The sequence below is a fragment of the Geotrypetes seraphini genome, chromosome 5 (genome assembly GCF_902459505.1).
Source record: "Geotrypetes seraphini chromosome 5, aGeoSer1.1, whole genome shotgun sequence".
Lineage (NCBI taxonomy): Eukaryota > Metazoa > Chordata > Amphibia > Gymnophiona > Dermophiidae > Geotrypetes > Geotrypetes seraphini.
In genome coordinates, this window is record NC_047088.1 from 263,306,876 (window position 1) to 263,319,066 (window position 12,191).

The 12,191-nt window shown below is 49.8% G+C and overlaps 1 protein-coding gene across 3 annotated transcripts in view; it reads right to left on the reverse strand.

Moving 5' to 3' along the window:
• The window catches only part of USP37 (ubiquitin specific peptidase 37), a 465,383-nt gene that overhangs the window by 328,554 nt on the left and 124,638 nt on the right, over positions 1 to 12,191 (reverse strand). For all 3 annotated transcript variants that reach the window (XM_033944517.1, XM_033944518.1, XM_033944516.1), the window contains exon 8: positions 6,025 to 6,122. In XM_033944517.1, coding sequence (XP_033800408.1) covers positions 6,025 to 6,122 — 98 coding nt within the window. The remainder of the gene's footprint in view (positions 1 to 6,024; positions 6,123 to 12,191) is intronic.

The window sequence follows — 12,191 nt, forward strand, 5'->3', positions numbered from 1 at the left end:
CATTCACCGCCCTGTGGAGCGGTGAATGGTTAGCACGCGCGGTGAACAAGCGTTCGATCCAGCAGCTCCCGCCGGCCATCCATCTCCCTCCTTTTCCCTTACCTTTTCTTGTTGAAACTGGCGATTTCTATAAGGCTATGGGCTGTATTACAGCCGGAGCCTTGAAGTTGCGTCACGTTGCCTGCTGGAAAAATCTCCTCTGACGCAAGGTTTCCGGTTGCATCAGAGGAGACTTTTCTAGCAGGCAACCCGACGCGACTTCAAGGCTTCGGCTGTAATACAGCGCATAGCCTTATACAAATTGCCAGTTTCGCCATAAGAGAAGGTAAGAGGGAGGGAGGGAGAGAAATGCACGGCTGGCCGGCGGGAGGGAGCTGCTGGACCGCATGAAGGGTGCTGGGGGTGGAGGGATGGAGAGGAGAAGATGCTTAAGACGGGGACGGGGCGGTGAAAGGGAGAGCGGGGACAGTGACGGGGTGGTAAGGAGACGGCAGAGAGGGGGACGGGGTGGTGAAGGGGACGGCAGGGACGGGGCGGTGAAGGGGACGGCAGGGACGGGGCGGTGAAGGGGACGGCAGGGACGGGGCGGTGAAGGGGACGGCAGGGACGGGGCGGTGAAGGGGCCGGCAGGGACGGGGCGGTGGAGGGGACGGCAGGGACGGGGCGGTGAAGGGGACGGCAGGGACGGGGCGGTGAAGGGGACGGCAGGGACGGGGCGGTGAAGGGGACGGCAGGGACGGGGCGGTGAAGGGGACGGCAGGGACGGGGCGGTGAAGGGGACGGCAGGGACGGGGCGGTGAAGGGGACGGCAGGGACGGGGCGGTGAAGGGGACGGCAGGGACGGGGCGGTGAAGGGGACGGCAGGGACGGGGCGGTGAAGGGGACGGCAGGGACGGGGCGGTGAAGGGGACGGCAGGGACGGGGCGGTGAAAGGGACGGCAGGGACGGGGCGGTGAAAGGGAGAGCGGGGACGGGGCGGTGAAAGGGAGAGCGGGGACGGTGACGGGGTGGTGAAGGAGACGGCAGAGAGGGGGACGGGGTGGTGAAGGGGACGGCAGGGACGGGGTGGTGAAGGGGACGGCAGGGACGAGGCGGTGAAGGGGATGGTAGTCTGGGGACGGGGCAGTGACGGGGACAGAATTTTCCCCCGTGCCATTCTCTAATGTTACGGCTCTACAAAAGCTGTTTAACAATAGACCACTTATCTGAAAAGCGTTGTACCGCTGCTGTGGCGCCTTGCTGAAGAGCTTATGAGCACATTTTTGTCTGCAAATTTAATCACCTCACTCGTTGTGCCAATTTCTAGGTCGTTTATAAATATGTTGAAGAGTACAGACCCAAGCACCAAACCCTGCAGCACTCCACTCGTGACGCTTTTCTAGTCGGAGCATTGTCCATTTACCCCCACTCTCTGTTTCCTATCCACCAACCAGTTTTTAATCTACTTGAGTATATCACCCTCGATTCCATGGCTCGCAATTTTTCAAAGTAGACATTCATGCAGGACCTTGTCAAACACCTTCTGAAAATCACCCTTGTCCATCAGCCTATTTACTGCTACGAAGAGGTGCAGTAAGTTTGTCAAGTAAAATCTTCCTTTGCTGAAACCATGCTGGCTGGTCCTCATCAGTTTGTGTCCATCAAGGTGATTGATGATGCGGTTCTTTCCCGGTACCGAAGTCAGAATTACTGGTCTGTAGTTTCCCGGATCTCCCCTCGAACCTTTCTTGAAAATTGGCGTAATATTCGCCACTTTCCAGCCTTCAGGAATCTTTCCTGATTGGATCGATAGATTGGCTATTAGTTGAAGCAGTTCAACTGTAACCCCTTTCAGTTCCTTGATTATCCTCGGGTAGATGCCGTCCGGTCCCTGGGATTATCGTTTTTAAGCCTATCAATCTGTCTGCATATCTCTTCTAGAATGACTGTCAACCCTGTCAGTTTCCCGTCTTCATTTCATGTGTATAGCCTGTTGGCTTCTGGTATATTGGACATATCCTCTTCAGTAAATACAGACACAAAAAATGTGTTCAGTTTGTCGGCGATGGCTTTGTCCTACTTTAGTACTCCCTTTATTCCATGGTCATCTAACGGCCTCACTGCTTGCTTTGCGGGTCGTTTCCCCTTAATATATCGAAAGAACAGCTTAAAGTTTTTTGCCTCCTTGGCTATTTTTTCCTCGTAGTCTCTTTTGGCCCCTCTTACCACCTTATGGTGCTTGCTTTGATGTTGTTTGTGCTTTTTCCAGTTTTTGTCCGTTTTCCATTCCTTCAATAAAGTCTTCTTGTCTTGGATCGCTTCCTTCACTGCTACAGTGAGCCATACCGGTTCCTTGTCCTTTTTCCTCTTGGAACTCTTACTGATACACGGTATATATACATTTTGCGCCTCAGCGACTGTGTCCTTAAAAAGGGACCATGCTTGCTCTAGCGTATTTACAGTGCTTATCCTCTAACTTTTGCAGATCCTTTTTCATGTTTTCCATTCCCTCCTCAATTTCTATCTGTTACAAATCTTGGTATCATCCGCAAAAAGGCAAACTTTTCCTTTTAACCCTTCCGCAATGTATCTTACAAACATATTGAACAGGATTGGCCCCAGCACTGATCCCTGAGGGAATCCACTACTCACCTTTCCTTCCTTCGAGCAACTTCCATTAACCACCACCCTCTGGCGTCTGTCCGACAGCCAGTTTCTGACCCAGTTCACCACTTTGGGTCCTAACTTCAGTCAGTCGAGTTTGTTCAAAACTCCCTCACAGAACAGCTCAGGTTTAGAAAAGGGCAAAGTCACCCGGAGGCACGTTCAAGCACTTAGTTGACAAAAGATGACTTGAGCTCCAACGCTGTCAAGTTGGGAAGATTTCTAAACCTGAGCTGTTCTGTGAGGGAGTTTTTTGCCAGTGAAAGTATTTAAAGCAGTTTTGATTTATACCTTTTGGTTCTATACTGGTATATTAGTATGAGGCTTTTTCTCCCTCTTTTTGGGTGCATGCTAGGTTTGAAGAAGGGGGTACCTCGTTGCCATGATCATACAACATTTTGACTCATATGAATAATTTACGTTTAGTAAAACCATGTTGCCTCAGATCCTGTAAACCATTAGATTCTAGGAATTTCACTATCCTTTCTTTCAGCAACGTTTTCATTATTTTTCCAATAACCGAAGTGAAGCTTGCCAACCTGTAGTTTCCCGCTTCATCTGTCTTCAAAGATTTGTTGAACAAATCTTTAATAGGATCCGCCAGAACCTCTCTGAACTCCCTCGGTAAGAACATAAGAATTGCCGCTGCTGGGTCAGACCAGTGGTCCATCGCGCCCAGCAGTCCGCTCATGCAGCGGTCCCCAGGTCAAAAACCTGTGCCCTAACAAAGACAGCAGCAGGAACTTGTCCAACCTTGTCTTGAATCCCTGGAGGGTGTTTTCCCTTATAACAGACTCCGGAAGAGCATTCTAGTTCTCTACCACTCTCTGTGTGAAGAAGAATTTCCTTATGTTTGTACAGAATCTATCCCCTTTTAACTTTAGAGAGTGCCCTCTCGTTTTCTCTACCTTGGAGAGGGTGAACAACCTGTCTTTATCTACTAAGTCTATTCCCTTCATTATCTTGAATGTTTCAATCATGTCCCCTCTCAGTCTCCTCTTTTCAAGGGAGAATAGGCCCAGCTTATCTAATCTCTCACTGTACGGCAACTCCTCCAACCCCTTAACCATTTTAGTTACTCTTCTCTGGACCCTTTGAGTAGTACCGTGTCCTTTTTCATGTATGGTGACCAGTGCTGGACGCAGTATTCCAGGTGAGGGCGCACCATGGCCCGGTACAACAGGATGGTCCTGGGATGGATCCGTCCAGTTCCATTGTTTTGTCCACCTTCAATTTTTTAAGTTGTTCATAAACACTTTCCTCCATGAATGGCATGATATCTATTCCATTCTCGTGTATAACTTTCCCAGAGAATCTCAGTCTTTCTCCTGGATCTTCTTCCGTGGACACTTTCAGAACAAAACTTTCAGAAAAGAAATAAAAACCCCGCTATTCAAGAAATCCATCAAAACAAACTAACACTGCAGGAAGCACTTCAGTCCCCCAAAGTAACTCGTTCAACTCTGTAATTCTTCTGGAAATGTCCAGATAACCTCTTATGTAATCCGCCTTGAACCACAAGGTAATGGCGGAATAAAAGTCACTAATGTAATGTAATGTAATTATTTGTTTTGTTTTAACATGTTTGCTTTTTCCTCATCACTCTCCACATATCAATACATATCTTTTAGTCTCGCAATTCCATTTTTCATGTTCTTCCTTTCACTAGGCGAGACCTATGTTTCGATTTAGAGGAAGTCTTGGGATCCATCGAAGTTGAAAGCTTCTGTACCAGAGACGTCTCCTTACGAAGCTTGGAAGCAAGGTGCCTCGAGTGCTTCGAGCGATGCTTCGATCGAGCCAGTGGAGACATTGACGGAGACTCAGGTGAAGTGTCAGTAGAAGAGAGCCGATGAGGCTTCCGAGACCTGCCTCGAATTACCTCGACAGGAGACTCAGACTGCTGCACAGGCTCGTCCACAGGAGGCAGGGTCGAGGGCAGGACAAGTTGAGCCACTATCGAGGAAATTTGAGTGGTCAATATGGACTTCAACATGTCCTCGAACATCGGCACCGAGACAAAAGGATCAGGTCTCGTAGGTGCAGCAGTGCGCTCCAAGGAGGGCGACCTCGAAGATGAGTATTCCCGATGCTTGGAGGCACGCTTAGCTGGAGGTCTCGAGGAGGCGGACAAAACCGGAGGTACGGTTTGTGAAGCCTGAGACTCTGATGGCTTCTTAGGGACGGTACCTGAAAGAGAGACAGGAGACTTACCCACGGAAGCTGACTTCAGAGGAGGAGCTGACGAGGCATTCAAGTCCGAGGATGTCGAGGTCGAGGCCTTAGCGGGTAGAAAAGCTGGAGTCGAGGTCAAAATCTTCGAGGTCGAGGCCTGCGTCGAAGGCAAGGCTTTCAAAACTGAGGCCGCACCCGAAGCAGAGGCCTTCGAGACCGAGGTCGAAGCCTTCTCGGACGGTTGTTCCAAAGTACCAAAAAGTTAGTCAAAACGGGCACAGCGGCGACGAAAGGCCCGAGGTTGAAGAGTCAAGCAGCGGTGACAATCTTCGGGGCAATGTCCAGGACCCAAACAGACCATACACCGACTATGATGGAAATTGTCCTACCGCACTGACAACAACGTTTAAACCCAGTAAGAGGCCGGGACATAGAAAAAATAAAGTCCATACTGTTGAGAGGTTGGGCCTAGACCCAAAGCCCGCTGACCGGACAGAAAAGAAATAAAAAGAAAGGTATCAAATACTTTTTTGGTTGGTTTTTTTTTGTTGTTTTTTTTTTGAGAAAAAGGAAACGCGAACACAGCGACTAAAAGAAAAAGCCACGGTGAAGAGAAGGCACGAAGGCTGCTGAGACGAAAAAGGTCTTCTCGGCTCCGCGGAAAACGTTGAACTGAGGATCCTCAAAGGAGATGCGCCCCCTAGTTCGGGCGGGAAGGCACTCGCACATGCGCGATGCAGCACTCGGAAGCTCTTATAAAGATCTTTATGCAAGTCTGCTTTCGAGGCTGTCCGCTGTGGGGCTCAGTCGGTGACGTCACCCATGTGTGAGAATATGCTGCCTGCTTGTCCTGGGATAAGGTCTTTACAAAACGCACATAACAAAACAGCTTATACTGGAGCATAATAAAGTTTGCAAGGGGCATTGCTACTGCAAGGGAATTATAAAAAGGTGAGCAGCTAGGGATGAGATATTCATACCCATGATACAATGACAGGTTCTAGAGCTCTTGGATAAAGTCTGTCTATATATGCTAAATGCAGAATGTAAAAAAAATTCCAGTGTGAATACAAGATTCAAGGAACCATAGTTCTTGAAGAGGCAAGTTCAATTAATCTGGAAGTCCAAAAAGCATGAGGAGATATGTCAGCTAAAAAAAGGATATTTCTAATGCACATGTGCAGTACTGATTGATAGTCTACATACCTGATGTCCTGCTCTCTTCAGTATTCTTCAAGCTCAGCTGTTTCTCCCGACTGCTATTTAAGAACTTGCGTGCTGGATCAGCCAAGGCCTTGTTATTGCTATACAATTTAACACATTATAAGCCGGTTACATTAATATGTCTGTCTGTCTTTCTTTCTGTCTCTTTCCCTGCCCCTGTGTCTTTCTTTCTTTCTATCTGTCTCCCCCCACTTCCCTGTGCAGCAGCAGCATTCCCTCCCCCTCCATTTCCCTGTGCAGCAGTATTTCCTTCCCCCCCACCCCACTTCCCTGTGGAAGACACTTGTTGACAAAGGTGCATGAGAGTGTCCTGACGTGACTGAGGCAGGAATGCCCCGAGTTGAACAGTGTCCAAGATGGCTCCAATAAACTGTAGAGTTTGGGAGGGATGTAACTGAGACTCTGGAAAATTGATTTCAAACCCCAGACCTTGGAGAAACGTAATAGTCCATTGGGTCGCTATAATAACCTGCTTTGATGAGCCAGTCGTCTAGGTATGGAAAGTCTTGAAGGCCCTGCGTCCACAGGGCTGCAGCTACCACTACCAGGCACTTTGTGAAGACCCTGGGGGATGAGGCAAGTCTGAAAGGAAGAACTCAGTATTGAAGATGGAGATTCTCCACCCGAAATGCCCCACCCGAGAGGCTGGATGAATTGGAATGTGAGTATAAGCCTCTTTGAGATCTAGGGAGCATAACCAATCCCCTTGATCCATCCGAGGGTACAGAGTTGGAAGAGAGAGCATCCAAAACTTTTCTTTGACAAGAAATTTGTTAAGAGCTCTGAGGTCCAAGATAGGTCGCAAATCCCCCGTCTTCTTTGGGACCAGAAAATAACAGGAATAAAACCCCGTGTCCCGTTGGGCCAAGGGAACCTCCTCGACGTAGATCTGGTGGCGTTTGAAGAAATTGAAGCGAGTGAGTAACCCTCTCTGATGATGGTGAGGACCCAGAGGTCTGATATAATATGCTCCCACTTTTGGTAAAAGTGATGGAGCCGACTTCTTATGGGGAGGAGAGAAGTCTGATGGATGAAGGTGGACGTTATGCTCAGACTGAGATTGTCAAAAAGACTGGGCAGGCTTACCTACAGCAGGAGTCTGGGGTTTTTGCTGACGCTGCTGCTGTGGTTGTTTCCTAGGAGGAGGCCTGGAGAAAGCCGGAGTAGATTTCTGTGGCTAACGACGTGGAGGTGGCCGATAAGCCTTGGAAGCTAGAGATTTAGCCTTGGGCTGAATCAAAGAGTCAAATGACCTCTCATGCTCTGAGAGACGCTTGGTGGCAGCCTCAATGGAGTCTTCAAAGAGCTCATTACCTTGGCACGGTAAATTGGCTAGACGATCTTGCAGATTAAGGTCTATGTCCACAATGCGTAGCCAAGCCAGATGTCGCATTGCCACAGCAAAAGCCATGACTCGAGATGACATTTCAAACACATCATAAGTGGCTTGAAGCATGAAAAGACTGTTGAAGCTGTTGAAATGCAGGCAACCAGTGCTCAGCCAAATCAGGAAAAAAGTAGGGCATGGTCTTAATGTAGTACTCCAGGTAGGATGTGAACATGAAGTTGTAATTCAAGATCCTGTTTGCCATCATGGAATTTTGATATAGACGGCGTCCAAAATTATCCATTGTGCGTTCTTCTCTGCCTGGAGGGACTGCAGCATAAACCTTGGTGAGATTAGATTTTTTAAAAGAGATGATTCCACCACCAAGGATTGGTGAGACAATTGCAGCTTTTCAACCCTTTACAAGGAACCGGGCGGTAACGAGATTCTATTTTTGAGGGAATAGCCGGGATTGAATAAGGAGTCTTGAGATTCCTGAAAAGTTTGTTTCAAAACAGGATTCATGGGAAGTCTCAGGGTGTCCTTTGGCGGATGTGGCAATTCCATTTCAGCCAAATACTCAGGAGTATACTTATACTCAGATTGAAGATCAATTTGAAGAGCCTTACTCATATCAAAGATGAACCTGGAAAAAGATGTGGATTTGGAAGCTGAACAGTCCTCAGGAGGAGAAGTAGAGCGAGAGCGAGGCGCTGCTGAATAAGAAGGAGAAGCCTTCCTGGAGTATTGAGAAGGGAAGTCTGTATCCAACGTAAGAGTCACAGAAGAAGTTCCGCTGTGTGATATAGGTGGGGTCAGAGTGTGCTTACATTTGAGAAGTCTCGATGGAGAAGTCCCAGGAGTATGAGGAATTGACAGCCTCAACTTGTGCCTCGTAGATGGTCTCGAGATATGAGTCCAGGACTTGGATGGGCCTGGAGGTAGAGAAGTACGAGACGGAGAAGTACGAGGCGTTGAAAGCTTCGGAGTTCAAGACCTATGCCTGGGTTTGGAAGAGGTCTCGATGGGCCTCGACACACAAGGCATAGGAGACTCTACTCCTTCTAGGAGACTCTTTACTCTTCTTCGAAGCCAGGTGCCTTGAGGACAAGGAATGCTTCGAATGAGGCCTCAATCGAAGCTTCTCCACCACGTCTCGAACAGGATGAGTAGCTGGAAACCCAGACCCGGAAGGACGAGGCGAAGAGTCACTGGAGGATAAAGGTCGAGACCGAAGAGGTTTTGTTCATAGTGCCTCGATAGTATGCTCAGACTGGCTCACAGCAAGCAGGGCCAAGGCAGGGGCAAGCTTGGCCAAAAGAGGTAAGCTGCGTGATCAATATGGCTTGCAGCATGTCCTCGAAGACAGGCACTAAGACCAATGACTCTGGTCTAGAAGGTGCAGCAGTGCACTCCATAGAGAGCGACCTCTAAGATGGAGTATTCCCTATGTTTGGAGGCACGCTTCAGAGGTCTTGTAGAGGTTGGCACGACTGCACTCGTTGCCTGGATTGCCTGAGACTCAGCTGGAGGCTTCTTGGGTAGCATACCTGCTAAGGGAAGAGGAGACTTGCCTAAGGACGAGACCTTAAGAGGCACAGCAGACGAGGCCTTTGAGGACAAGGGTGACTTGCTCGAGGTCGAGGACTTGGACGACAAGGCTGCCACAGGGGTCGAGGTCTTTTCTACAGACACCTCCATAGGACCAAAGAGCTCCAGGATTTTGGCACAACACCTTCGGAGAGCTCGTTTTTGAAGGGTAGCACAGCGTGGGCAGGACTCAGGACAATGTTCAGGTCCCAAGCATGAGATACACCAATGATGGGGGTCGGTGAGAGAAAATGCCTGATTACACCGGCTACACCTCTTAAACCTGGTAAGAGGCCGGGACATAGAAAAAAACACGGCCGGAGAAAAACGAGGGCCGGCGGTAGGGCCTGAGCCCAAGCCCCGGCAGGCGAGAACTGACGGAAGAAAAATAAGTTGGTTTAAAAAAAAAAAAAAGAGACACGCTGCACAGTGACTATAAGAAAGAAACAAAGAAAAAAGGGAAGCCACGGTGCGAGAAGGCTAACTAAGTTTGGCAGGGCTGGAAAACAGGTGCTTCTTGGCTCCGTGGAAAACTGAGGTACCTCACAGGAGATGCACGACCTACGTTCGGCGGGAAGGCACTCGCACATGTACGGTGCAGCACTCGCAAACTCTTTCAAAGTTCTACAAGCAAGTCGGCTTGCGAGGCTGTCCGCTACGGGGCTCCGTGGATGACGTCACTCACATGTTGAGAATATGCTACCTGCTTGTTCTGGGATAACTGACAGAACCAGATTCAGATCCCAAGATGGAACAAAGGGTCGTACGGGAAGTTTGGCCGCCCGCAAGAAGCAAATCACATCACGAATGGCAGTCAAACGCTGACCTTTCAATAACCCCCGAAAGGCTGACAAGGTCGCAAGCTGAACCCGGAGAGAAGACCAAGCCAGTCCCCTATCCAGGCAATCCTGAAAGAACTCCAAGATATTAGGCAGGGAAGCACAAAAAGAGACCACTCCATGCGCATCACACCATTCCTCAAACAGACGCCAAACCCTCACATAAGCCCGAGAGATGGAAAGCCTCTGGGACACCAAGAGAACTGAGATCACTTCATCTGAATACTCCTTCTTATGTAGGCGACCCCTTTCAGGAGCCAAGCCATAAGACAAAAGGGACCCGGATCGAACATTGGAATGGGACCCAGAGATAGAAGGTACTCGAAGAGAGGCAGAGGAAGAGAATCCGCCACCAGATCCACGTACCACGGTTGTCGAGGCAAAACCTGGTCCATCAGAACCACGAGGCCCAGATGGCAAATTATGTGGAGAAGAACTCTGCCCATTAATGGCCACGGAGGGAACACATACAACAGCCCCTCCATTGGCCATGGTTGAACCAGAGCATCCTGGCCCTCGGCCTGACCGTCTCTGCGACAACTGAAGAAGAGGAGTGTGTTGGCTTTGACACTTGTGGCCATCAGGTCCATGAGGGGCTGACCCAAGACTGCACTATCAACTGAACATTCTCCACTCTGGCTATGTGGGAAGCTGATTTTTCTTGAAAGTGCGACTCGATCCAGACCATGAGCAGAGTCGCCTCCTGTGCCACCAAAGTGCTTCTGGTGCCCTCCTGATTGACACCATGGCATTGTCTGACATAACCTTGACTGACTTGCCCATCAGAAAGGACTGGAAGGCTAGCAATGCCAGACGGATGGCTCTGGTCTCCAAGACATTGTTCGACCAAGAAGCTTCCTCCGTGGACCAGGTACTCTGAGCTGAATGACCTAGACACTGAGCTCCACAACCGAGAAGACTGGCATCCGTAAGCAGCACCGTCAAATGCGTCTGTCCAGATTCGCCCCTTGTAAAAGATGTGGGGTCTGGAGCCACCAACATAGACTGCTTCAAGCTAAGCCTAGAAACAGAACAGGGTGATCCAGACTGTGCCTCTGAGGTGACCACCTCCGAAAAAGAGCATACTGAAAAGGACGCATGTGGGCCCGCAACCACCTCACTACATCGAGGGAAGCCGCCATCGACCCCAAGACTTGGAGGAAATCCTGCGCCCAAGGACACCGGGATGCCATAAGCAGGCGAATCTGAGATTGCAATTTGCTTATCCAGGCCTCCAGAAGGAAGACTTTCCCCAAGGAGATGTTAAACAGAACACCTAGATACTCCAGGCACTGAGAGGGAGACAGCCAGCTCTTGGCAAGGTTGACTACCCATCCCAGCGACTGCAAAACCTCCACCACCCCAGCCGTGACCCAGGTGCTCTCCTGTAACAACTTCGCTCGAATCAACCAGTCATCCAGGTAGGGATGAACTAGAATGCCCTCTTTGCGCAATGCTACCACGACGACCACCATCACCTTGGTGAACGTCCGCGGAGCCGTGGCCAAACCAAAAGGAAGTGCACAGAACTGATAATGTTGCCCCAAGATCGCAAAGAGTAGGAAGTGATAATGGGAGGCCCAAATAGGAATGTGCAAGTAGGCCTCGGTCAGATCTAGAGAGGTCAAAAACTCTCCCGACTGAACCACTAGAATCAACGACTGCAGAGTTTTCATGCAGAAGGAAGACACGTGAAGAGCCCTGTTAACCCTCTTCAAATCTAGGATGGGCTTAAAGGTCCCTTCTTTCTTAGGCACCACACAGTAAATCGAGTACCAACTTGCGCCCCACTCCCGCAGGGGAACTGGAACCACCGGGTGGAAATCCAACAATCTTTGAAGGGTCTGGCGAAAAGTCTGCTGCTTCCACACCATCTATGAGGGAGAAGCAAGATAATGATCTGGCAAGGAACGGGCAAACTCCAGAGCAGAACCGTCTCAAATCACCTTCAGAACCCATTGATTGGATGTGATATCTGCCCACTTTTGATATAAATCCCTCAACTGGCCATTCACCGGAACTAAGACAGGCGCCAGCAAGGAGTCATTAGGCAGGACGGGTGGCAGAGGACCAGGCGAGGGCACTACCTGCACCCCGGCGTGCCCCACAAAAGGACTGTATGCGCTGGAAGAACCTGCCTCTAGAGAGCCCAAGGGGCTGAAAAGAGGCAGCCCCTCAACCAGGGCAGAAACGGTGGAAATCACGACCATGCCCGAGAGCAGCGCCACCACAAGCCAGCAACCTAGGCTTATCCTCAGGCAAACGAGGCACTTTAGAATCAGTGAGAGCCTGAACCAACCTGTCCAGGTCCTCACCATACAAGAAAGATCCTTTAAAAGGAAGCTTTGGACGCCGTGTCCGCCAACCAAGCGCAAAGCCACAAGGTACAGCAA